At 42.9% G+C, this 27,013-nt stretch overlaps 3 protein-coding genes across 6 annotated transcripts; 1 reads left to right on the top strand and 2 right to left on the bottom strand.

Annotated features, from left to right (window-relative positions):
• Positions 1 to 11: 11 nt before the first annotated feature.
• On the bottom strand, positions 12 to 5,598 carry Sec15 (exocyst complex component Sec15). Of its 2 annotated transcripts, none has more exons than XM_043416681.1 (13): positions 5,393 to 5,598; positions 4,722 to 4,887; positions 4,066 to 4,352; positions 3,896 to 3,998; positions 3,530 to 3,769; positions 3,133 to 3,300; positions 2,991 to 3,062; positions 2,775 to 2,909; positions 2,327 to 2,697; positions 1,750 to 1,984; positions 1,248 to 1,389; positions 976 to 1,162; positions 12 to 667 (listed from the first exon to the last, which is right to left on the bottom strand). In XM_043416681.1, exons 1-13 carry the CDS (start codon positions 5,458 to 5,460, stop codon positions 544 to 546), a joined length of 2,298 nt encoding a protein of 765 aa, XP_043272616.1. In that variant the 5' UTR covers positions 5,461 to 5,598; the 3' UTR covers positions 12 to 543. The 2 variants fall into 2 exon arrangements, with proteins under 2 accessions (XP_043272616.1, XP_043272615.1); XM_043416680.1 differs by lacking the exon at positions 5,393 to 5,598 and adding an exon at positions 5,007 to 5,207.
• Positions 5,599 to 6,102: 504 nt separating this feature from the next.
• On the bottom strand, positions 6,103 to 10,961 carry LOC122408898 (mitochondrial potassium channel ATP-binding subunit). Of its 2 annotated transcripts, none has more exons than XM_043415993.1 (10): positions 10,842 to 10,961; positions 9,122 to 9,458; positions 8,852 to 9,034; positions 8,018 to 8,431; positions 7,492 to 7,803; positions 7,172 to 7,395; positions 6,927 to 7,101; positions 6,641 to 6,819; positions 6,350 to 6,497; positions 6,103 to 6,263 (listed from the first exon to the last, which is right to left on the bottom strand). In XM_043415993.1, the coding sequence occupies exons 2-10, from the start codon at positions 9,272 to 9,274 to the stop codon at positions 6,183 to 6,185; spliced, it is 1,869 nt and encodes a 622-aa protein (XP_043271928.1). In that variant the 5' UTR covers positions 9,275 to 9,458; positions 10,842 to 10,961; the 3' UTR covers positions 6,103 to 6,182. The 2 variants fall into 2 exon arrangements, with proteins under 2 accessions (XP_043271928.1, XP_043271927.1); XM_043415992.1 differs by lacking the exon at positions 10,842 to 10,961 and adding an exon at positions 9,571 to 9,721.
• Positions 10,962 to 11,323: 362 nt separating this feature from the next.
• On the top strand, positions 11,324 to 26,218 carry Dab (DAB adaptor protein). Of its 2 annotated transcripts, none has more exons than XM_043415991.1 (7): positions 11,324 to 11,460; positions 16,408 to 16,622; positions 16,717 to 16,860; positions 17,318 to 17,461; positions 17,551 to 17,814; positions 17,935 to 18,192; positions 19,567 to 26,218. In XM_043415991.1, exons 1-7 carry the CDS (start codon positions 11,424 to 11,426, stop codon positions 24,283 to 24,285), a joined length of 5,781 nt encoding a protein of 1,926 aa, XP_043271926.1. In that variant the 5' UTR covers positions 11,324 to 11,423; the 3' UTR covers positions 24,286 to 26,218. The 2 variants fall into 2 exon arrangements, with proteins under 2 accessions (XP_043271926.1, XP_043271925.1); XM_043415990.1 differs by having other exon boundaries at positions 17,923 to 18,192.
• The last annotated feature ends 795 nt before the right edge of the window (positions 26,219 to 27,013 follow it).

Genomic DNA, 27,013 nt, shown 5'->3' with positions numbered 1-27,013 from the left:
ACAAATTTTGTTTACTTATCCCATTTTTTTTTTAATCAAATAAATATACTTTTCACAGTCTTTTTACAAGACATTTCGTGCCGTATCGAATAATCAATGATTCATCTATGGGCCTCAATTCTCTGAGACTTATCACTGTGCATTGTCACAAAATATGTTACAGTTATTTACACATGATTAAATAACGTTCTTCTTTTAAAGATCTTTCATCGGATAATTTTAGCTAAAAGTTTCTTAATTGTAAAGAGAAATGAATTATTTAATTTTACGATATGGAAAAATCACGATTGAAAGTTTCGTTAAGCAATTTATTGAAGTATTTGCTTTATTAGAAAAAAATCAATTTCGATAATTTTTAGATAGTCAGTTTTTTCAAACGGTATGTTATGAAGTTATGGAATTTTCAGCGAATGTCACACTTTTTGCTATAATTCACCAATAAAAGATCCTTCAACGTGTTACTAAAAATATAATTAAAACTATGAAACTGATTTAATCGTTGCTCATAATCGATCAAACTCGAATTATCGCATTAGAGTTTTTTCACTGCTGTGTCGTCTGTGCCAATTGGCGCAATTGCTTCAATACCGTCTCAAGCAACTTCTTTTTGTCCCTTTCGCTTTTCTTCAGTACAGAGAATACAGTCTTCTTGTCCGATTCACGCAATCTAGAAAACAAATTAAAAAAAAGTGATTAAAAATAGAATCTTTACTTTGCAATACCTTTAGTTTGTCGAAAAAGAAACGAAAAGTATATTCCACTAAGAAATTGTAGATAAAAAGTCCGTAAAATACTAAAATATTAGACTAATAGTAAAAATTGTTTCCTCTTTCCGCATTATATTTTTGAAAAGTTTCTCTTCCAAATGAAATTGAATATTATTCCTCGATGAAATCCAAACCCGTCGGATGGATCATATCACAAATACTTTCGTTAGGTCAATTAACGGTATTTTTTTACAGAGACGTTACTCACTTTTCGAGCAGAAGTACAGCCATATTTGGCGTCACTAAGTTGTACTTGCTGGATTCGTGGCCATAATCGTGAAAATAAGTAGGCCAGTCCCAACTCATAAATAAATCGAGCAATTGACGCAATTGCGCGAAATACTGTAATAAAGCACCTTCGGGTAGACCCACCACTGGTTCCGAGGCCGCAAATTCTATAATTAAATAATACATTTTCCAAGAGAATGCCTACCAAATTTATGAATGGCTGATTTCTCCTCTTTCATTTTTTGTACTTACGTTCGCACTGTATCGTATCTAAATTTACTTGTTGAAGGGCGCCCATAGATATTTGTTTCAAATCCTCGCTAATTAATATACCTAAAATAGATTTCGCAATGTGGGAACACGCCGATCTGCAAGCGACTTGAGCAACCTCGGCCTGCAAATAAAAAGTGAATTGCAGAATTTTTGAAAGGTATGCAAATTAGCGAGGTTTGGACCACCAGTTTTTATTTCGGTTTTCATGAAGCTTTAGGTTCTCACTATAAATTTCTTTGCTAAAGTCGAAAGACGATTAATTCCAGTAAATATTCATATAAGTAACCAATTCGTGGACAAATGTTTTGCCAAGAAATGACAAACCAGTTAAGCAAAAAGAAGCTCAAATGATCGGAAAAATAATTATTTAGGTATTAACACATCTGATAATTGGAGACGTGGCAACGTCTTGACGCTAAGGCAAAGCAAGCATGGTGAGATTAAAAATTCCTGAATGATCCTGAATTGGAATGATGCTTACAGGCAAATTGGTGAAACAGGTGAATGTGCTTTGAAGAAAAGCTATTAAATCCGTGATGAAACCCGAAGCGTGACCTTGTGGTTCGGCCAAGTTCCAATCGTAATTCTCGAGTTCCAAAAATTCATCCAGTTTTCGTTTTAGCTTATCACAAATTTGTTTCTCAGCGTCGTCCCTTGCTACTCTAAACATCGCTGATTTCACACCTCCGCAGCTCAGCTGACCCTCGTGAGGAGTTCTGTTAAAATACACTTTTTTTTCAGACGTCTGATTTACCAAAAATATTTAACGATTTGCAACACTTCTTTTCTAACGGGTTGGGAACTTGAGCGACATTTTCTGCATATTCGTTGTTTTTCTGGCTTCAATGTTTTCAATAATACTAATGAAATGGATAACCAGTCATTCTATTTTTTTTATATTTTGATGAAAAACAAACGCCCACCAAAACATTTCCAAAGTGTTGCAATCGCTAACCAAGAAGTTTTTTAAATTCAAAACGCTCAAGCTCAGCAAAGCACTTATTGCTTAGGAACTTTATGTGTGAAGTATTTCTCGAAGGTTGATGAAAATTTCTCACCCGGTAATATTGGAGACAAATTCTTCCAAGTACTTGGTTGAATTTTCAAGATAGCCGGTATTGATAATAATTTGTACAACTTGTAAGAGAGCCAGCGAAGGTTTTCGAAACAAAGAAGAAAGGCAACCGCTGAAGGTTCTCGTAAGCAGCAAATTCGTAGATTTGCAAATCATTTCGTCAATTTCATTCTGCGTGAGATTAAGATCTTCCGAAAATTTCAGGCAGGCGTAAATGAACTCCTTGACTTGATGATAAACTTTTGGTACCATGGCGGAGAATGGAAATTTTTTTGGGAAATTTGCCTTTTGCAATTCCTCGTCGTGACAAGGAAACGATTGAAGAACTTGGTCGTAGTCGGCCTGAGTCGTAACCTGCGAAAAGGCTATTTGGTTTACAGCAGGAAAAACAGAAAATTCATTTTTCCTTTCGGGGTAAAATAAAATATTACTTGAATCGGTAGAAAATTATCTTCGTCCAAAATATCGCGGAAAACTTGAACCCAGTGTTGCATGAGGACCTCGTTGTAATGGACTCGAATCTCTTGAAGTAATTCCCAAAGTTGACCGACCGGATACCCATAATTCTAAACATGAAAAATTATGAAAAAATGGTTTGATTGTAATTGGATATATTCCCAGCGAAAGCGAGAGTTTGAGATACTAACCCTGAGCGTTGTATTGAAGAGCATTATGAGATTTTTTATCTTCAAAATTAACATAGCGTCTGTGCAGTAGGCCTAAGAAGAAATTAAATCATAAGAAAATGGAATTTGAATTATTTTGCAGAAAAGCGGCGTATTTACTTACCGAGTGCGTTCTCAAAGCGTTAACAATTTTCGATAATGCCATTGCCCAGAGTTCCTCGAGATACGAACGAGTCGCTAAACCATTTCCGGTATTTAAGATATGATCCTCGACCACAAAAAAACCCAAGATTCCGTGAACGTAAGTTTGGTATCCGACGATACTTTCGTGCTGCAATTATACATAGAAACGTTAATCATCAAGTATCTAGTGAAAAAGAAAAATGAAAGGAATGCATTGATTTTTTATTTTGATCCATCTGATGACCAACTGGTCTGAAGAATCAATTTTACTTCAAAAAGGAGAAACTAGATAAATATGTTCATGAAAGCATAAAAATGAAACACTCATTTTTTACTTTGTCATTTATTTTTACATTTATGCGAAATAGAAAGCTCACCATATTTATAGGTGGTTGTAAAACCAACCGTGCTTGTTGTTTTCGTTGCTGTTGATAATAAGCTTTGAACGTTTCTCCCTCGCGAAGGACTGTGTAAATATGCATACAACGATATACAGGACTAAAATCCATGAGGTCTTGAGCACTCAATTCTTCTTCTTCAGTGGTCGACGAACTTGTCTGAAGCTTTTTCTTCTTTCTACCGATAATTTCAGCTTCACTTACAAGCTGCTCGGCTGTCTGGAATAATAATTATTATGGTTACAGAAAAAAGTTTCTATATTTTTAATAGATTTAATATGAGCCCTCTTGAAACATTCTGAATCTTCCGATGAATGTATTATGCAAAATTTCTTGTGCACTTACATGTCGCATAGCGACTTCTCCAATTTTGGGAGAGTATTTTCGTATATTTTCTAGGAAATCTCTCAAATCAGACATTGATGCTTCTTTGATATTCTCGCGCAACCTATAGGGAAAAACTTGGAATCATTGGAATACAAAAAAGGTTTATTGAATTGATAAAAGCCACTTACAAAGGTATTTGCTCGGTAATTTGTGAGGAAAATCTGTAATTCGTAACTTTTGGCAAATCATGGTTCTCCAATTGTTCAAGAGTTTTAAGAGCAGGATAGTAACGTTTGTCTTTCAGCTGTCGCTGAAGTTTTGCGTAAGCAGCAAGAACTGGTAAACACATTGTCAGACTATCCACTGCCGCTGCCATGTTGCTTTCAACTTTTCGAGCTTTTACAAGTTCTTCACCCTGTGTTATCACTTTTGTAGTCGAGGCGCTGATACGTTTATCCAACTCGAGAATTTCACTCTAAAAATGTAGCATTGTAGTATTAGAGAACATCAAAAATTTCAGAACCACAATGAGATCAATAATCAGATTTTTATTGAGTATTTTGTCATCAATTTTGGATACATTGAAATTCACAATCAGATGAAAAAGTTTAAATAACTAAATTCGGATTGTAGATACAATAAATCCATATTTAAACAGATTCAGTAGAGATTAAACAAAGATGATGACCGTTACGTATGAGAAAAATCAAAAAAATAATTTCAGTGTTTGTGGAATTTGCAAATGCCTGCATTTTGATATGGACAAATCTTCGAAAGTAAGATATTAAAACTATTTGTGGAAAAAACTGTGACATTGAAAAAATATAGTATCGTGTCAACTTACATTGAGCTCTTGTGCTTGGGAGCGCACTTGAAGAAGTTCACGTATAGAATCAATGAATCCTTGATAATGATGATTGCACATGCGTTCGATGTCCTTGTCATGGGTTTTGACCCGTTCATCCAATTTTTCCATAAACTTTTGGTGTTCGTGTCCATCGTAAATAGCTCTGTAATGGAATTGACAAAATTGTTCTCACCGAGATGAATTAATAAAATAAAAATAGTTATTATCCATGTGACAAAATAACAAAAAATGTCATTGGCAATCAAGAAACTTCAACGCTACCTAATAACCAAGCCTAAACTACTAGGGTCGGAGGATTCAATTTCGAGTAACAAATGTTCGTGTTTGGGTGCAGCGGCTGGCAAAACATTCTGTATCTGAGCAAGTGTCAATTTTGACATGTTTTTGTGTCAAATGACAATCTTTTACGGGGGCGCTCCGAGTTGGAAGAATGAAAAAAAAAAAAACAAAATTTCGTGTGCCTTGTTACGTTGCCGGGAACGCGAAAAACTACCCCTAACTGGAACAACCCTTGAATTGCGCACACGCGGCCGATGCATCTGCGTAAAGAGGTTTATTTAACCACCCCCGCGTATTTTGACAGCAGCAAGCAAAAACTTATAACCTACGTACTGTTATTGAGCATATTTCCCATAATTAAATCTCACCTGAATGTTGGACCCAAATAATCATCAATTGCTTCGATCTCCTGAATCAGTATATCGTAATTTTGCATTTTTTTCCACTTATTTCTTTTTCTACGACACGACTACTTTTGTCATCACTCGCGTAAATCCCTGCCGAAAAACGCCCCGCGGAATAAATCCGTTCCAAAAGAAAAATTGTACGCGCGGCTATTTTGATAGTGTTTGGGAACATGCCAAGTGAGAACCACTGCCGCGAGACCGGACAATAACATTCCTTTACGGGTTGAGTTACGCTACTTTACGTCCATTGATGCTCGTATCGTAGCTCATATGAAGAAATAAAAATAGGCCGATAGGAACGGCTGTGATCACGAAAGAAATCATTGGTCATTTTAATTTTTACTTCTAATCGATAAATGGTGCAATATCACACACATCTTAGGCAAGAATTGGAAAAATTCGTTTCTTCAATTTTTCATATTTTCAATCCTATGAAAATAACTTTTTGTTTATATTTGATTTAGTTTATTTATCACGTGTTGAATAACTGCAGTTTTATGCATGTCATTATTAATCATTGTAATTTGGGATGGAAAAACAAAAATTATGAATACATATAAAAACTTGCAACTACAATAATATAAACGGTTTTTAACTCGATATTCCGAAATTTCTTATATTTTAACTCCCTCCACATGGTAAGTGCAGGAAAAGGATAAGGAAATTATCTATTAAATATTGAACTGCTGATTTAATTCTCTCATAGCAAATTCTTATACAATATATCTCTATTGTCTCAAATTCGTTCCAGTCATTGTTTCTCATTTTCTTCTTGTCTTACGAGATTAAAATAAGCTCCTTTTTTCTCAATCAGGTCGGCGTGAGTTCCCATCTGAACAGGAAGAAAAACGTTGTTACAACAAAGCATAACATTCAACTGATATTTTAATAATAAAATATTTAACGGGAGTGCATTACTTCTACTATGTTTCCGCGCTGCAGAACAACAATCATATCTGCACCCATAACAGTACTCAATCTATGAGCAATTATTAAAACAGTTCGGCCCTTTGTTGCGTTTTCCAGAGCCTTTTGCACGACTCGTTCACTTTCGTAATCCAAGGCACTGTTCGGACAACAAAATAAAAACAAATCAATAAAAAAATGTTTCAATGTATGATCGGTATGATAGGAAAACTCTGGTTCCTGCACATTCGTGAGTAGTGGAATCGTAAAATATTAAAGTTGAAAAACGTCGAAAACAATGACCTTGTAGCTTCGTCGAGAATTAAAATCGTGGGTTTCTTGATGAGCGCTCTGGCGATCGCTATCCGTTGTTTTTGACCCCCGGAAAGTTGCGTTCCACGTTCACCAACGAGTGTTTCGTAGCCTTGTGGGAAACCGGTGATAAAATCGTGGGCATTTGCCTCTTTGGCAGCTTTGATGACCTAATCGTGGATATAACAGAAATGATGAAATTAAGATTATCGAATTAGTTGATGCAACCTGAATGATATATCGTTTATTGCGAATGAAATAAAATGAGAACTGAGACCTCGTCGTCGGTTGCTCCGTTTTGACCATATCTTATATTTTCCATAATGCTCGTAGAAAATAGAACAGGTTCCTGATCGATATAGCCCAAAACACGGCCCCGTAAATCTCTTGAATTGACCGAGCGAATATCTTTGCCGTCGATCGTAATCGCGCCGCCGTCAACATCGTACATTCTGTAAAATGAAGGAATTCGCATAAGAATGAATTCGGTAAATAATTTCATATTTTCTTCCCATAACTGACCGTTCTAGCAAAGCAGCAACAGTAGATTTTCCGTTTCCACTAGAACCAACGATTGCGACGGTTTTTCCTGCTGGAATAGTAAGGTCGAAGCCGCTGAGAACGCTCACATCTGGTCGAGTTGGATATTTGAATGTGACGTCTCTGAACTCGATGTTACCAACGAATGAACCGGCGTCTACGTTCTGACCTCCAACCATCATGGATGCCGGTGGCATGTCTAAATACTGTACGTGTTTCAACACTATAAAATATCTTTTCACATTCGATTAATACGTCTGATACATGAGACATGAACAATCCTTCATTTGGAGCAAACATACTTCGAATACGCGAGACGCTGCGCTCGATCCTCTCACGTAAGTTCCGAATAATAAAGACAACTGTGTCAGTGACCTCTGTATCGTTTGAGTTGCCATTAAAAATGCCATTAAATCCCCTGCTGACAATTGCCCACTCGACATCAAATGACCACCGAAATATAGTGTCGACAAAATTATTCCATTCAAAAAGAGATTTGTTCCGGCCTGAAACAGACCGATTCCTAGGCCTAGCCTCTCATATAACGTTGACGCTTTCTCAACCTCTAAACTAAATGATTCCATCTCTTTTTCTTCACCGGCGAATGCTCTGACCTGCGAACAATGAAGTTTCTCCGTATATTCGTGATTTTTCTTCTTTTTCGGCACTCTCCTGGAATGTACTTGTTTGTAACTTTGTCTCGTTAAAATTGACCATATGTTTACTGATTCAATCATCAAATTTTAAAATATTCCTTTCTCCCGATTAATTTTGTGGAGCTCGCTTGCACTCGATTGATTGCGGAATAAAAAAATATTGTGTTGTTACCGTTCGCATGTTGTGAATTGCTTCCTCGCATACTGCAGTCGATTTTGAAATCTGTTCCTGTGCTTCGTTGGACAGTTTCCTCAAACTTCTTCCCAACAGAGTGCCAACAAATATAATGCTTGGCATGCACAAAACCATGACCCCGGTTAACTGAGGCGATATCACGATAACTGATACGACGCAACCAACGATTTGTGTTACACTTCGTAAACCTTGAGAAATGAGTGTTTTAAACGAACTCTTTAATTCTTGAATGTCACTCGTTAATCGGCTTACAATCTCTCCTGTACGGTGCTTATCGAAGAACGCAATATCCTGCATTATAATTGATTTGAATAGGTCCTGGCGCAATTGCACTGCTACCCTTTCGCCCACACACGAGAGAGTATAAATGTATGCAAAAGTGAAGAGAGCCTGGAAATATATCAATTGTTACGTCAGTACATGATAAGTTGTAAAATGATTAAATTCATTTTTATTGCTAAATCGACTGATTGCAAGTTAGTCTCGAATTTGGAATAATTTACAGTACTATGGCATTGTGTTATGAAACAATTTCTAAGTTTGCTTTCAAATATACCGAAGTTGATCTTTTTTCAGTTGAAATGGAATGCTGTTAAACTTATAAAAATTGAAAGTAGGACATTTTCTATCAAAAGATTTATAAGCATAATGTACAATGATTCTTAATATTTGAAAATGGCACACAAATTAGGAGTGATTCGCAAAGTTTGTGAACATAAAAAAAAATCATCTTCATTGCATTAATGACATAAATTTCAATATCTTTTAAGGAAAGTCCGAGAGTTACATACATATACATAATTTACATACTTGAGCTACGTACATGCGAGCCAGCTTGAGAGCAGGATTGGCAAGTTGTTGAAATACACTGGTCAGGGAATAACTATCTTCGTAGCCAGTCTTGACATCTTGTCTTACTTTGGTTATGACGTTAATGACTTGTCCGACGCATTGCGGTATCCATATATTCAACATGGCAACAACAAAAGCACTCTGAGAATAATAAAATGCGATTCTCTTTGAGTTTTCATTGAAAAAAACATTGATTGAATTCCAATTGCAATATATACTACAACTTACCGCAAGAGCAATTAGAAAAAAGCATAAATGAGGTAAGAGATATTTAATTAGGCGACGCAATAAAAAATGCTCTTCAGGCGCGGTGTTTTGTATAATTCCGAGGACAGCAGGGTCCGAGCTGCAAAGGACGGGGCGCGAATAAAACAAGCGCATGGCAGAAGTACCCGTAATGCTTAGTGCAGCTAAGCTTAGTTTGCCGAGAACTGGGAATCGCGTTTTTCCTTTGGGCGCTTTGGCAGTGTGATAGATGCATCTTGACAGATTTATTCGCGGACTTCGTTTGATTGTGTCCAATAATTTATTCCTTGCTTCGACAACGTTTCTCCAAGAATAATGCCTGGAATGTCATATACACGTCCCTTTTAACCTCAAAATAGTGAGTGAAAACGCCTGGGATTTTTGCATTGTTTTGCAAGCTTGAAATCATTCACTACGTATTTTTTGAATACCTTGTTATTTCACTGTTATGAAAAGAATATCGAGATGCTATGACAAAACGTAAGAGAGACATTTTATTAATTAGTTTTAAATTGACTTTGCGTCGTTGACTATCGTGATTCGCGCATGGCTTTCGTAACTGCAGCGCCTGACGTGATCGAACTTTGAACTTTCTATTCGCGAGAATATGTACCCGCGTCACGATTCCCAAGGAATTTGTTCGAATGAACAATTACAGGAGTTGAAATTCTTTCTTTCATCAGCAGAGACTTTTTTTATCATTCGTTCAAGTTCGTTAACCATTTTTACGATTGACTGAGCGGGAGAACATATTTATTGACAATACCGGAGTAGATTCCAGTAACGTTAACGTCAATTGATTTTGGAGTAAATGAATCCATTCGTTTTATGTAGAATCGATGGACGTACGCATTACTCCAAACTTTTTTGTCACAGTGATTTTGAAAAAACATGCACGGATTATCGATTTTTCGTTCGTCACTCTAATAATAAAAAATCTGAGTGTATAATCGACTAAAAATCTGACAGTTGGAAACATCACTAAGATTTTTTAATTTCAAAATCGATGCATTTTTTTACAAATTTGGTTAATGCAAGAAAAATAACAGAAAACTGAATGTTTCAACACTCTTTAAAAATGAAGTGCAGTACCGTTTTTGATAGGTTAGTTAAACTTGGATGGCAGTTATATTCGAAAGGATAAAAATAGGTGGCGTACACGGGTAAACAAACGACAATGATGACGGATTCGAATTGAAAGCGAACGGACGATATAATCGTTTGAGTTTTTCCGGCAGAGCGTCGACCGGGACCGGAAGTCAGGAGCGGACCAGCATTTCATTTCCACAAATATAAGTGAGGTTGGAGCTCTTCAAATATTATCACAAAGTTGAAAATCATGAGAACGGAGTTGAGTACGAGAAAGAGTTTCTGGACAAACGTCAGGAGTGACTCTGACGTTCTGCACCGACGGAATGAGAGACAAAGTTTGAAAAATACTCCCGAAAGTAATGAAGTAGCAAAAATGAAATAAAAGTGGCGAGTTTTAAATCAAGTTTCGAAAATAACGGATGTGAATGATGAACGAAATAAAAAAAAAGTGCGATTCGGTGGGGCGAGTGAAGCGAAACGTTGGCAGCGAAAAAGGGAAATGCCTGGGTGGGCCGTGAGCGACGCCACCGCGTACTAGGAACTGTGTATTATTGATCAATAAGAGAAGCTGGCATGGGCGAACTGTGCCGGCGGAGGCAGCTGTTCTTACCCCTGTATTTTTACACCTCGACGGGGTCCTTTCGTACACACGCGAGGCAGGGAAACTCCGGAAAGACCGCTGTACGATTATAAATTCCCCTTTTTCCTTCCCGATTCCGTTCGGTCAGTTCGCATTCGCGTGTTAAACATAAAAATATGCGATAACTCGAGCGTCCGCGTAGTGTGAATGTTCCTTTTCGCGTTCTCGCCTGGAAAACATCGACGGAGTTAGTGCAGCGAGAGCCAGCGAAGGTCGAAGCAAGAGCAGACGAGCGAGCGAGAGCGAGAGAGAAAGCGTGCGTCCGTGTGTGTGTTATTGAGTCTCCGGAGAGTGGCGAGTCAACGTTCATAGTGCAATACACGCCCGTCAGTTGGCTCCTCCAAGGCTAATGTGTCTGTGTTGATGTTTCGAGATCCTCGACGCGATCGACCACGGGGACGAAGAAAACGACGAAAACAAAGACGAAGACGACGAAGACTTCAAAACACACCGTTCGTTCAACCGCCACCGGAAATAATATTTCGGCTATTCAGCCGTCCCTAGATATCAAGATTTTCGATACCACAAGCTTTGCCACTTTACATCACACCGATGCAGACCTTACGCAAAAAAAACAGCCCATGCAAGTGTGAGTATCCCGACCACTTTCTCGCCGTCGTTCCATCCAAATTTCTTACTCATCATTCGTGCTAATCAGCACGTACGAACGACCTTGAAATTTAACATTTTTTTACAAATTTACCCCTCGAAATGCACAAATTCCACTAATTCCCACTTGACGTTTACACCCGCTCCAATTTTTCTTCTCAAAATCGGGATTTCGGGTTCCATCGAACATATTTAACCAAAAATCAGTGTTTTAACGTTGTTTACGCATATACATATTTCATCCTTTGGTACGTCCACTGTAGGAGTCTTCCACTCACTACAGTCACGTTAAATACATCGCGAATTGAAATCCATTCACCCTCGAACCCGTCGCTCGGAGTAACCCTGCCGTCGACACAACAGGTTCGATCTATTGTTGCGTTCGACGTCGTTCTCCCACCCCCCGAGCAGATGGCACCACTTGTCGCTCCGAAGCCTCCCGAATCGTGGGCTCTGCTCGATCGTTTTGACGGAGTCAAAATTTCTGCATTTTCACAGCAATTTATAAACAATTGTCGAGATGACGGCTGCTGTTTCGAAAAGGCGGAAAATCCGGTGGCATTTGCGGCTTATCATTTATGCATTTCAACGAAAATGTGCTTTTTTCATCATTATCAATCCAAATTTTCCTCACTCCATGAAATTCGTCAATTGTTCAGAAAGGAAAACACTTTCCACCTTGGTACGAACTTCTCTAACGAAGAAACGAAACGATTTGAAGCTGCGTTTTCGTCCCCAATCGTGGGAATCTAATCCTCTGTGCTCGCCAGGAGTCAAAATTACCCGAACAACAACTTTAATCCAGAATTTCTAAATTATTGGCGCCCGAGGAAGCTGGTTAAACCAATCCCAGAGTTAGGGTTTTTTTTTTTAAATAAAAAATCGTTTTTTTTTTCTTAAACAGTGTCCGACGTAAATAACTTTGCTCAAAATAACAATCAAAATTAACTATCGAAAATAACAATCGTCGTACGAAGTGACCTTTGAGTTTGTGATCACTGGAACATGGAGAATAATTGAAATATTTATTTGAAATTGTAGGAAAGTGTCAGGGTCGAAATTGGACACGAGGAAATGATATTTAAGGTAACTCCTGTACTGCATGCTAGTCAAACGAGTGCTAAATTTTCAAAACGCTTTTAGACCAAGCTCAACGTACCGATTAAACTTATTGTTAGTAGATACGTATTCGAGCATATTTTATTAACGTGAAAAAATATTTGAAACGATAGTTTTGCAAAACTATCAACTGATAGATGCAAATTTCCCTGGTGACATATTTTCACAGTTATTTTTCAAAGAATCATCTGTATTTTTTAACCGATTTTATTGCACCAAGTCTCATTTTGTTCCTCAACTGATCCTCTACGAATCGACCACGTAGATTATCCTTTAAACTCATTACTTCAGAAATTATGAATGAAAAAGTTTTTTCACTCAATGAACAATTAGCTGCAACGGTGAAACGATCGAGTTAAAAAAAACAACTACATGGTGAATTCATAGAGGACCAGTTGACCAACAAAATGAGACTTGTTGCAATAAAATCGATGAAAAAACGGAGATAATTCTTTTAAAAATATCTGTGAAAATGTGACAGCGTGGAATTTTGCATTAATCAGTTGATGGTTTTGCAAAACTAGCCTTTTTAATATTTTCACATGTTAATGAGATATGCTGTAATACAAATCCACTAACAATACATTTAATCGGTACGTTAAACTTGATCTAAAAGCGTTTTTAAAATTTAACACTCATTTGACTAGCATGCAGTACAGGGTGAATCGCGACGATACAATGTTGCCATGCTAAACCATGTTAAATACATTAAAAACTTCAATATTATAAAAATTTAATAAAATTTGCTAAATGTATTCTTTAAAAGGTTATAAAAAATAGAATTTTTTTTAGATTTTTCTACCACATAGCTCTCGAGTAATTGAACACTAATGTTCACGTGCATAAGCGTGTATAATTTACATATATACAGTTATACATCTCGTGCATAAGAAGTTCGATTTAACGCTCAATTGTTCGATAACCGTGTGGTAAAAAAATTTGAAAAAAATTGTATTTTTATACTTGATGCCAAAGAATGTTATCACGAAATTTGATGAAATTCTGATTATATTTATTTCGTGATCCACCACGCTCAATGAGAAAAAATCGTCGATCGCTGGAAGAAATGATCGAAAATTCATAGATTTGGGATTGCCCAGGGAATTTTCAGCACCAGAAAAGTCTCGTGGGCAAGGACAAAAGCACGCGGGACAGTCGTCCGAGGCATGAGTTTTCTCATTTGCTATATAATTCGCGCATAAAATATGACTCGTGTCTGGAACATAAGCCCAGCAATCATCCCATTTCTTGGCATTGTCCAATCCTTCACTTTCTCCACAAATCCATATTTATTGCCCATCGCGATGGCTCTCGATGTTGACCCTCGTAAAATTTCACGATCGAGCTAATGCTTCTGTTTGCACAGATGATTCGACGAAACTCACTCTGCAAATGTTCAAGCTCAACCTACAGATACAAGCTCTAAATAAATCGTCTCCCGATTTCCCGCGCAGCCAGCTCGAGCCCGTAAAAATATTTTCATCCCGCATTTATTGCACGTTTATTGAGATCAGACGAGAATTCTGAGCCCGCCTGCCTCCGATTCATTCCGGGCTAACGCGCCCTCATTTTTCACGCTGGCCCACCGCAAACAGCAATAACCATTGGAGCCTAGGAAAATTACTGACCCCCCAATTTCCCAGCCCCACAGAATTAATGAACGTCGGAATCCTCCAATATTTCGATTTCTCATTTTATCCTAAGGCTTCGTGCATCAACGAACAGGCGCGCGAAAACCTTTCGTTCCATTCGCAGCTCGAGCCGGTATTTTTTTTTTTAGGTTTTTTTTTTCAAAGCTCCCGATTTTTATGGAAACTCGTCGTTTCCCTGGGTCTTTTACCCTCAAACACATTTTCATGCACGATTCTCCAGCTTCTTTTTTCTTCGCGTAGAAAGCTCCTCAGAAAAAAATCTCCAGTCGCACCCCGCCTGCCCCCCCGTGCCGCTTGATTTTCAAGTATCGACAGTTGGCGCTAGACACTCGAGTGGGCGAGAGTGCGGGATTCGATCCCAACGTCGTACAGCCCCGCTCATTAATGGAAGGGCTGGATCGCTTAAAGTACACTTTCGCTTAGCCGCTGCGTTCAACAATGAAGAAATAAAAGGGCCAAAGAAAAAAGGAAAACCAATGTGTACGCGCTGGAAAAAATGAAGCTTAACAATCGAAGAATATTTTGTTTGCTGCATGCACTTGTCGTTCGTGGGATGCTGATTGGAGGCATCGTTCCGAGGAGAATGCCCCGATTACAAGCACTTGGAAATATTTCGAATCTTTTTCAAGAGCTCGGCTCACCCGGCCTCAAATAACGGCAGAAATTCGGCCACACAAATTCCCAATTTTCTAATCCACCCTGATTGTTTGAACAAATATTGCCTGGTTTTGGCTAACAACTTTATTTTATTTATCCAGCACATTTTAACGAATATAATAATCGGTTTATGAGTTTGGACAAAAGTAAATATCATTGTGGAATGATCGCACGAGCTTGACTAGTTTAGCTCGTGAAACGAAGTTAAAGCAAGACGAATCAAGTTTACATTAAAATTCATGGCACACTCATGATCATGATCAATGCTCAATCGAGTTAATCGAAGACACAGAGATTAATCGGATTGCGGTGGCTCACTGATGGTCTCGACCCAGCCGCGGGTTTGCTTGCTGTCTTAAAATCATGCTTTTGTTAAACAATTACAAACTACGGTTACCAGATATTAGAAAATTCGACGAGAAAAGTAACTTGAGACTTTCAACGATTCTATAAAGTGTCTAATAAAGTGAAGGTTCAATTTTTTTGCGGTGAATGAGAGTTTAAAAGGTCCCCCGACAACGATAAGCACAGCTCGGGGCGTCTTACGGGGGAAAATTTGAAAATTTGGAATTATTTCATTCGCGATTTCGAGCTTCGGAAAAGTTTGTCTCGCGAAGGAAATTTATCGCGCAGATTCCGTTTCTCAAAAGAAAACATTACGTTGCGGGGCTTTTAAGAAAGAAAAGATGAAAAAACTTTGGTTTTTGACGTTGCGAAAGCGGATGTCAGTCGTTTACAAAAAAATAAGCGATAAGCGAGATTGATGTATTTAGGCTCCTCGGATACGAAAGGAGGTTCGGAACCGAGTCCATTTGGACCGCCCAACCGAACTCTCGTGGAGATTCGATGATTTCGTTAAACATTCACTCAATTACTTCGGATCGAGATTATCGAAGTGTTATTGATATCCGCAAAGAGAGTGAACGCAAAAACCCGATTGACAGGGAGCTCGAAGTTTGTCAAGCAAAAACTGTACAGAGCGAGTCAAAATTTCTTTGGACCTCGGTGCATATTCGAAGGCGGAAAATCCGGAGGCGTTTTGTCCCACGAGCGTCGCAGTAATTTAATATTTTCTCGACGTTGGATCGAGTAGAAAAAAGCTTTGGACTCGTCCCGTCGTTCCGTTGAATTTTTTCAACTATTCCGGCGTAATTTTAGGGCGTCCTGTAGAAACGTTCGAGTGGATGCTGCCGGCTGAGTTTGCAGGCGCGCGCGCGGTGGATCATTCGACGGGGCTGGAGCTCGTGCGACGAGATACAAATTCAATCGGGGACCCCCGCGCTCGAAACGATTGTCGTCGGTCGGTGTGGATTTAGCTCTGCGGGTGGGAACCCCGCGGAGCGATGAATACAGATCGCCGAGCCCCTTTCACTCCATTACGAATCCTTGTTCCCCGCGCATGATCCGTCTTTTGTACCGGGCTCCAAACGTATCCGAACAAATTGCCAAACGATTTTGTGAATGCATTTGATAAAAAGGTGTTTGCGCGTGTGTTGCAGTCAAAAAAGAGCCGACACGATTCCTTGGCGAGGGCGTTTCCTTCAAGGCCAAACTCATCGGCATCCTCGAGGTTTCCGAAGCTCGTGGCGATCGGATGTGCCAAGCTGCTCTTGCCGATCTCAAAATGGCGATCAGAGCGGCCGGCGAGCACAAACAACGGATCGCTGTGCAAGTCAGCATCGATGGACTTCGATTGCGAGACGAAAAGACCGGGGTACTCGATCGTTTATATTCTAAAAATCAATAAATTTCTACGGAAATCCTCGTTCCTCAAAACTCTTATAATCCTCGTTTCGCTCGAATTTTAGGAGTGCCTCTACCACCATCCGGTCCACAAAATATCCTTCATCGCTCAAGACATGAGCGACTCTCGAGCTTTCGGTTACATTTTTGGTTCCCCGGACACAGGCCATCGCTTTTTTGGCATTAAAACCGACAAGGCTGCCAATCAAGTAAGTCGACGATGAGTTACACATTCGAGCGTGGCATCGAGACCGCGAAGCCGTTGGCACGGTGAACAAAACAAGTGGTAAAGGGAACTTTTTCGAGGGCTCTCGTAGAAGTTTGCGCGAGTTTGCGAGTCGAGCGTTCGCCTAAAATAAAATCGGTCAAAGATTGAAATCGCATTTTTTCGGTTTTCCGTGAAGCGATCCAATGCCGATTCCCGCGTAGTCGAGTGCCGGTGGGCGATATCGTGACGAAGCGAGGTCTCGCTTCAAAGTTTCATAACCGGAGGGTCGTACGTGAATAATTGTATTACGGTAGCCAGTTTCTCCGGGGTCACACATTTGGTCAAGAGGATCGAATTATTGTCGGTTGGACGACGAGACTGATTCGCTCGAGGGGGAGAAGCTCCCTCTCTATTTTTCCACTTTGAAAATGCTAATGAAATCGTCCCCCTTAATTCAGGTGGTGATTGCGATGCGGGATCTTTTCCAAGTTGTTTTCGAGTTGAAGAAAAAAGAGATCGAATTGACGAAACAAAACATCGAGCAAAACGCCATCAAGTTTCATATCAGCGGGATCTTCGTCGAGCCAGCGCCAGACACGAAGGTGAGTTGGAAACTCGGACGGCGAGCTCGAAGAAGCTGCTCTCATATTCGCTCAATTATTCGCGTCTTTCCACTCCGATCGACGCTCAGGGCGCTGCGGGCATGGAGAGCTGTTCCCAACGCGTGCGAAGCTCCAGTCTCGTTGACAGGGTCCCGAGCATCAGTAGCATCAACGAGAAAAAAAACGACAGCCAAACCGGCGTCATAGCCGATCTCCTCGATCTCCAGTTCGAGCTCAACTCCTTGCAGCAAGGAATCCACCAGATGGACAAAATAACGCCGGAGAATCCGAGACCGTCTTCGGAGGATCCCTTCGAGACTGATCCCTTCGGAGATTCCTTCGCGAACATCAAGGTGAGGCTCCTTCGTTTCGAGTTACTTCTTCGACTCCGCTCCAGATAACTGCCTCAAACTCTGATATTGAGGATGCAAAGAGCTCTTTACATTGGCCCATTATTAAAGGACTTTCCGCAGGTGACGACGAGCGTTCAACCTATTTTGCCTCCACCGCCCTCGACCTCGAAGAGGGGCCACCTGGAGCGCCAGCAAACGATTCCGGTCACCCCACCGTCGGTCACCTCGAGCCCAGCTACGCAAGCAACCTTGAGCACAAAAACTCCGCCGCCTCAAGAGTCCATTCAGTGGTTGGATAACGACAGCGAGAAGCGGTTCAGTGACGATGAAATCGCTAGTTTAACAAACACTGGAAATGGCGATGATGAGAAGGAAAACGTAAGTGGAATCTCAATTTAGTGTTCTAAATCTCGAGTTTGGAAGCGCGCGATAGATCATTCCGGCAGGATTGTATTTTATGGGTGTCTACATTGTGACGATTTTTACTTCCCACTTAAAAATATTATCGCTCTAAATTAATGTCAGAGTTATTAATTCAAAATTGTAAACACATTTTTACAATTTACTTTTTTGCCCAATGAAATTACAAGCCTCAATTAATCGGGGATCCATCACTGACCGAAACCCAAATTTCATTCGTCCCTGGCGAAAATACTACAGTTTTTTATCTCAAAAAACGCATTAGGCGCAAAGGAAAAATACAAAGAATAAAGTTAATAAACAAAATGGGGAAATAAGCAAATGTGAGGTTACGAACGCTCATCGTGAATTTCGTTCAATCTTTAACGTAACATTTCTTTATTACTATTTAGTAAGACAATCGTCTCGAATTTTTTCCTAAATCTTGATTATATAATTCGTCGTTATTGTGTACGTTTTTCATAAACTTCGTAAGAAAGGCTCATTCGTTATATGGAAAGATGAACGATTTTTTTTGCACAGTTCCTAAAAGTCTGCGTATTTTTATTCATATCGTTTATCTAAATAACGAATAAGACGAGGACTTAAAAATTTGATATGCGTGCGTGTGAGTCGACTATCCATTTAAACTCTGTAAATTTGAAGACTTTGTCAAGAAAATCGTTTCGTGCACGAGCTAGTAGCTTAACCCTTACTAGTCACGCCTCAAGTTTCACCGTAACAGTCACACGGGGTCCGAAGTACCCCACTCACTTTGGGGGTCGATAAATAATTGACAAACTGTAAAAAAAAAAAATAAAATAAAAATACTGCAATGTATTTTGAACCTTCAAGAAACGACCATAACGATTTTATTCTATTCGTGTTATTTTTAATATTAAAAAAAATGTCAAAGAAAAGAATGACTTGAAAAGAATGGCAGGAAAAATGACTTTTTTCACAAAAATTGATGTAGAAATGGTAATTTTCAATTAAAAAAAAAAAAAAAAAAAAAAAAAAAAAAATCAACTCGTTCTATAAACCTGAGAAATCACGCTTTCAGGTAGTATTAGTTAAATTTGTCACGCTGGGGTGGATCGGACCCCGGATCTTCGCACGGTCTGATTTGATCGACTATAAAAACTAAACTAACGGGCCCTTTAAAATAATAACGATGAGGCTCTCTTCTCAAAGGTTCGAACTATCGACCGAGGGCACCAAGAGTCCCATTTTCTCGGAATTTCTGTTTGGTATCGTCGGTCGAAAAACGGCTGGAGTCCAATGTACCCCGTGTGACTATTAAGGGTTAAATAAACGCTTGTCGCTGTGGTTCTAACGAATTGAAATTGGCAGGGTTCGAGCGGGGGAGGAGGCAACATTCGGAAGAGTCCGCAGATAGACGTGTTCACGGAATTGGATCCCCTCGGGACTGGACTGAGCAAGCCTTACATAGACAAAAAAGACTTTTTCCAACATTTGAAGAATCCGCCGAAGAAGGTACTGAAGGATCTCGTTACGACCAATTCAGGGGAGACTTTCCCAACGAATTTTGACATAAGCTTAGACTCATTGGATCCTATGAAGGTGGGAAACGGAGGGGATCATAAATCGAGGGAGATATTCGAGGACGGGGATTTCGCGAATTTCGAAAAGTTCGAAAGCAGGAATGAGTTGGTTGGGGAGGTAGCTGAATCGAGTGGAGCTTCGGGAGCGACGAGTTTACCGTCGAAAATAGAATCGAGTCAACAAGCCAGCAACAGACTGAATCAGAGGTTGATCCACCATCAGCCGCTCTCCGTGTCGCTTCCCCCCGAGGATTCGCCGATTCACGAGAAATCCTTTAGCTTCAATAACACCGCACCGACCAGTTCTTCATCGACGCCTCGGATGGACAAAGAACCCAACGATTCGGCGCAGTCGTTGATGAGGATACCGAGTCCGAAGAAGTATCGGCAACTGAGGAAGAAAGAATTCGATTCGGACTTGTCGAGCATGTCGAGGCTCCGTAAATCGATCGACAAACCCTTCCCAGTCGATTTTTCCAGCACGAACGACGCGCCGGGCTCTCCGTTGCGCTCCTGTTCGTCCGAGGCCAACTCGAGGCTCTCCAGCTCCAGTGCCGAGTTGGACATCGTGCCGGAGCCGCCGCCCAGAGGCGCGGGCAGCATCCTCATAAATCCACCTCCTTTGCCCCCGAAGAAACAAGGCGCCCGAGGAGGGAGCAAGCCCCCGCCGCGGCCCCCTCACACGGACACCCACCTGCACTACGACTTCATCGAGCGCGAGGAAAGCTCGCCGTCGCCGACGAAGCGCGAACGCACCATGAGCCCGGCTCGCGTCGACGACAATAAGCAACGTTTCGACGACAATTTCAGTCCGCCCTCGCCCCTCACCCTGAGGCAGAGCGACGGCTCTACCGTCAGCGGGGGAACGTCGTCTTCGAGGTTCGAAACGATGACGCCCACCACGCTCTCCACTCTTTTCCGGAACCCCTACATGAGCAACGTTTCCGGGGAGTCGAAAAGAGTAACGACGACTACCAACTCCGCGGTGACGACTCGGCCATCCCTCGACATCACGCTCAGCCAATTGACCTCTTCGAACCTCGCCGAATTCGCGACGAGCCTCAACATGAGCGTGTCCGAGCTCACGAGCTTGACCTTGCAGCAGTTGACCGAGTGTCTGGCCAAACTGTCCGCTCGGGAAGTCAACGATTCCTCGACTCCCCGAGCGAGCGCTGGCTCGCCCGTGGCCCGATTCCCGCCCCCCGGATTCCCCAAAATTCCTTCGGCCTCCGGCCAACTCGCAGAAACTTGCTTCGTCTCGAACAAACCGCTCTTCAAGGCGGACTTTGACCAAGACGCGAGACCCCAACCCCAGCGATCCGAGGAACAACCGGTCTACGACAAGTACGCGGTGTTCAGGGAACTCCTGGAGATGGAAGATAAGCAGGACGACAACGGGCGAGCGAACGATTCCATCGAAACGATCGACCACCAAGAATCTCCGGATCGTCCCGCCGGACCCGAGCCCCTCTTAATTGAGACGGATAGCAACGAGCCCAAAGACGAACTCGCTCGGATGACGAATCTTTTGGCAACTTGCGAACTGAGCGTGGAACTACCCGCTCGGGGTGAGCGTCTCTCCCGACCGGAAGTCGAAGCGGACCTCGCGGACCTCGGTGACGACGCTGACAAAGATGGTAAGGTAACCTCACCGAGAGAAGCCGTAATTGAGGAAAGTAACGAGGACGACGATGATCCGAGAGGAAGCGACAAGCAGGAGGTCAGCGGTGGCAAGTCATTCGAAAAGCAGTCTCACGAGATTGCTCCAAGTGTGAAAAGCCCGCGAGTCAAATTGGCGAGGGAGGACACCGACCTTGCCGAGGAGCAAGGTAACCGCGAAGAAGATATTTACGAGGAGGAAGAAGACGAGGACGAGGAGGAAGAGGACGAAGAAGAGGAAGAGGACGAAGCCCCCCCGTGTACCGGAGCCCCGAAGACACCGACGACTGTACAAATTTCGACTCTGGCGAGTGAGACGAAGGACAGATATGCGGCACTGCGGGAAATCGTTGACGATCACGCGGAGCCCGTGACGTTGGCCAAAGACGGGACGACGGGCGAAGACAAACTCCCGAGTCCGTCCGTAACGTCGCCGGTGCAACAGCAAACTCTGTTGAATCTGTTGAAGATATTTTCGGAACCAGGAGCCGATAGTCCCAGCCCGAGGAAAGCTGGGACGAGGAACGAGGAGGAGCTCAAAGCGGTGACGGCGGATATTTTCGAGGAGATAAGGATGCTGAACAGCGCGAGCGACCAGTGCGCCGTGAGCTGCGGCTTGGCCAAGAGCAACGCCGGGCCGGCCCCGAGTACCGGATTCGAAGATGTTTTCTGCCCGTTTCCCGAGGCGAAGCCGGAGCTGAGCAAGGACGGGCGGGACTCGGCGGGCAGCGTTAAGGACGAAAGCAACTGGGCCAAGTTCGAGAGTTCCGTCGTCTTTCATTCGGACAAATCGTCGTACGAGGGGCAAGGTTCCGTGGGCGGAACCTCGCCCTGGTCGCCGGACGAGAAGGACTTTCAGACGGAGAGCGGCGGCGGCGGCGGCGGCGGCGGGGGAGTCAAGCTGACGCCGAAGCAGCACTACCAGCCGAGATTGCACTCCGGGGAGAGCGACAACGAGTGGAAGGACGAGGAGGAGAGCGAGGAGAGCAACGGCAAGAGGCAGTTCCGCGGCGACAGCGATTTCTGGTGCGGCAGACATCCGCGTTACGAAATAACCGAAGAGGGCATTTCGTATTACGAAGAGCGGAGCGAACGCGGCGACAAAGAGCGGCACTTCCGGGAACGGGGCTCGCGGAAACCGCGCGGAGCGGCCTGGCCGAAGCAGGGAAGCGGGCACAGAACTCGGGACTCGTCGCCGTGGCACGAGGAGCCCTCGGGCCGGGGCTGGTCCAGGGAAGAGGACGAACACCACGGCCTCCAACGAAGCAGATATCAAATAAATCGAAAGCAAATGGCTACTTCGTACAAAGAGGAGATCGACGAGCCGTCCAAGGGCTACTGGAAGTGCAGGAGCAAGCAGAGGGCTTGGAACGGCGATCGAGAGGCCTTCAGGAACGCCCCTCAGCCTCAACCGCCTCAGCCCGGGCTCCAACAAGCTCCCCACTTCGTCCCGGAGCCCATGTTCTACGAGGAAGATCGTACCAAGAGAAGAATGATACTCTGGAGCGAGGAGGATCGCGACAGGGATCGTTTCAGCAGTCAGGAGAGCATGGCCTACGAAGACGAGGAGAGATGGTCGCGGAGGGAATACGAGAGAAGGCGAGAAAGGTGGGACGACGAAGGGAGCGCTCCAGGGAGATTCTGGCCGAGGAGGATACCCGGGGAAGCCGATTCGCGGGTAGACCCGAGGCTGGACCCCAGGAACGAGTACGGACCGCCGATCGACGTGTACAGAAAGCAGCACTACTGTCGCGCCGACGCCAGGGAACTGCGGGACCGTCCAGCCGGTCACGATCTCTACGTTCCTGGATCGCTCGGTCCGACGGGTTGCTGGCCCGAGGACGAGTACTCGCTCCCGTTGTCCGATCGCCCGGAGAACTCCCCGCGATACTTGACCCGCAAGCGTCACTGGCCCAAGAGGCCCAACAGCGCGAACGACGAGAGAAATATTTCGGAGCCGGTCTACGCCGATCCGCGCTTCAAATACGGCATGTCCAGGTCCGAATGCAGCGACAACGACTCGAGCCTCTACCACCGACCCTACAGATCGAGGAGCCGCGAAAGCTACTGGGGGGGCAGCGACCAGGAGTTCGAGAGCTGGCCGGCCGGCGGGAGCACGAGCGAGCGCCTCTACTGGTCCGAGGGCCCGGACGCCAAAAGCGAAACTCTCCATCGCCGTAGGATGAACCGACACAAGTCGAATCGTCCCGCCTCGCAGAAGAGCCAGAACTCCCCGTTCGAGGACGATTTCACGGAGCCGGTCGAGCCGAGCGAGGCGGCCTTCGAGTCCCCGCTCGCGGAACCGTCCCACGGCGTCATACCAGAAATGGAGGGCCAACAGCAGGCTACGACCCCGAGGAACGTCAAGGAACACTTGAGGAAGGATCAACGCCTCGCCAGATACGCGAAGCCCTCGGGAAGCACGAGCGGGACTCGCGGCTCCGGCTACTTCGACAACGAAACCATCGCGAGCGAGCCGCCGAACGAACGCGCGAGAAATTCCGCCGAGTTTAAATCAACCCCCGAAGACTTGACACCCGACGTGGACAAAGTCTTGGCCGGCACCCTCGAGGGACTGACCACCGAGGACAACGAAAGTAGAGATTCCTTTTACAACGGGGATCCTAGTCCGCGCTTCGAGGACGACGCCTTCGCATTCAAATCCGAAATGGCCGACAGCGTGCCCGAAACGACGAGCGCGCCCGGTGCCGCCTCCCTAAAAAATTCTAGACAAATTAAGTATGGCAATAACAAGATTAAGAACGACCACGATATTAAAAAGTCTGAGTCCGTTAATATTTTCGTTAGGGAAAGCGATCCGTTCGACGACGATGACTTTTTCAAGTGATCTCCCTCCGCTCGACGCGGCTCATCTTCATCTCGCTTCCACGAAGCCTCTTCGAGGAGACCCACCTCCGCCGACACTCATCCAACGGAACGTGCCTCGAGAGATAAACGTGCCAGACGTTTAATCAAAATTTCACCACTGCGCGACAGACGCCTCGATACCGTCTGACGCGTGCCCGCATGTACAGTCGCGTCCGGTATCTCTTCGAGGTCAGACCAAAGCCCACTGCACGGAGACACTTTTATACGAATACTTGCTATGTTATGAAGCAGCGCCGTTCTATTACATTCCACCGAAGTACATTGAAATATTGACGCGCGGAGAGCATGTCTCTCAAATTTTACTATTTAGGCCAGGCAAAATTTAGGTCTGTGACGTTCTTGGATCGAACGGTCCGTCGATATCTGAACGTCGCTCGTGCCTTTGGTGAAATTTTTTAAATTGCTCAATTGGACTGGACTAGTAATTGGTGAAATGTTTCAATTCTTTGTATCGTTGAGCTCCACCGCGCCCGAAATAAAGTTCTTGTCGACAAAGATTTACTTCTTTCCGGGACGGTGCACCTCGATGATACTAAAATTTTAAACACATTCCCGAACACAAAGTCCCCTTATAAACGAAGCGGCTGCTCAAACATTTGGCGGGCGCATGAATTTTGCTGTTATTCAGCAAAATTCAGTGTGGTAAAAAGGAAAATATGAAAATTCAATTTTTCGCGCAGCACAGAGATTGCTGTGTTGTCCCCTAAATTTTCATCAAACCATTTCACTATTTACCTTGTTTTTAGTCGAAATTTCGTCGGTATCCATTTTTTATAAGGCGCAGCGCCTTATTTACTACCGTATTTATTAAAACAACTCTTATATACGCGAATATGTCGATTTACGACGTCATGACGTTTTTCAAACCGTTCTCACAGACAAACCATGCAGTTAAAAATCTGAAAATTGGTGACGATTTTTTTCGATTTTTCTCTTTTCGATGATTACTGTAAATCGATGTGGACCGACGTTACTAAAAAAACATGGTAATTTTTCGCATAAAAGTCTCTCCGTGTGCTCGTCCGTTTATCTTCTACCGAGTGTAAAGACACCGCTTGGATACACGGGGATCGATCTCCTTGCAGAAGCTTTATGGGAACTCCGACGCTGCTCGTTAAACCGAGGACGTCGATGCTACCTCTACCCGCTTGCCTCTCATCCCCGTCTCCTTACCCCGTTACTATAATGTAGTATGAGCATAAACCGTATACACACGATTCACTGTACCATTGTTAGGTTAGTAATTCCTTATCTGCTACAACGAGGGAACACTTTTTGACGAAAAGTATTTCATTTTTGTCGTCGTCGAACGCAATTCCCCCCCGCTCGATCGTCAACGTTCCTCGAGCTTGTTACGTTCGTTCGCCGCATTTGTTGTGATCCTCGAACGAGTGAGTGCGATCCTACGAGTATCGATGCTGCATCGCGTCGACGATTATTTTATCGTTTCTTACGTAGTCGAATTTACACGGCGAGGTTGACGTTACTGCGGTTTTTCAAGTTTTTCAATTAAACCGACGATCAACGATGCGTGCTCCAACCGATACGATTTATGCTCGTTGGATGCACTAGACAGATTTTTATTATTGGACGAAATCTTCGGTCCCCACGGGCCCAGAGCCTGCGCCATCGTCGCGTAGCGAACAATTAACTGACCTCGTTGAATCACGGTGTAACAAATGCTACTCGTAGGATAAAGAGGTGGTCGGCCTCAAGTGTCCTTTTATTCACTCACTTTCGTCATTTTTCGTTCTCGGGTATCGAGAGTGCGTTTATTTATCTTCTCAAACTCGTTTCTCGACCGTCCTAAATGTCTGTTAATATTTATTATCCATTGTATTGATCTCATTTGTTTATTATTGGACTGAATAAATAGGAAATACCAAAGTCTACGTCACCCGTGTCCGTGGTCATTCGTTTTTATTCCAGGCCGTCAAAGCCAAAGGGGTCTTCGTGGTTCCAGCTTCCCTCTGAACGACGCAGAGCTCCAATCCCCTCAAAACTTTTACGACACTTCATTTGCTCGATCTGCCATATTTTGCAGAGTTTTTCGATTGCGAACGCAGTTATACGTTTTTTCTTTCAATAAATGTAGAGTCCCAGCAGCGACTGTGAGACAAGTCGAAAAATTTTCAAAATTTGTTTCTTTATAATGAAATAATTGCAGCAGTTCAGAGAGTACTGCAAGTTGACGTATTTTTTTTGGAACAACCGCAGTTTTTCTGTGCAAAATTAGCGTCACAACTCATTGTTTTTCCTACTCAAATGATCTTTGGAATGCCAAGTTGTTTTTACGTATGTTGATTAGGGTGAAAAAGTCGACATTTTTTTCTCTCGGAGCTCCAACGGAAATGGTACACCAAAAAAAAGTAATTTTCCCAAAATTTCGGATTAAAAAAAAATGTTGGATAGCGCTCAAGCCACTTTTCGATATTTTCCTGTTTTTTCCTCAAAAATCGCGAAAAGCAAACATTTTTTTAGTTACAGCAGAAAGTATCAGTGTTCCATGGAATCATGAATCTTATAAAATATTGTCAGTCTCGAAAAAATTGAAAGAATGCCTCGCATAACTTGTTTCTTTTTTTTTCTCTATCATCGTAACCGTTCAATCGATTCAATTGAAAATTTCAAATTTTATGCTCCAAGTAAAACGATTCGGAGACTACAACAAAAGTAACAAAAATTGA

Source organism: Venturia canescens, chromosome 4, assembly GCF_019457755.1.
Source record: "Venturia canescens isolate UGA chromosome 4, ASM1945775v1, whole genome shotgun sequence".
Lineage (NCBI taxonomy): Eukaryota > Metazoa > Arthropoda > Insecta > Hymenoptera > Ichneumonidae > Venturia > Venturia canescens.
The sequence above is the reverse complement of the archived record's forward strand: the minus strand, read 5'-3'. Positions and strand labels throughout refer to the sequence as shown.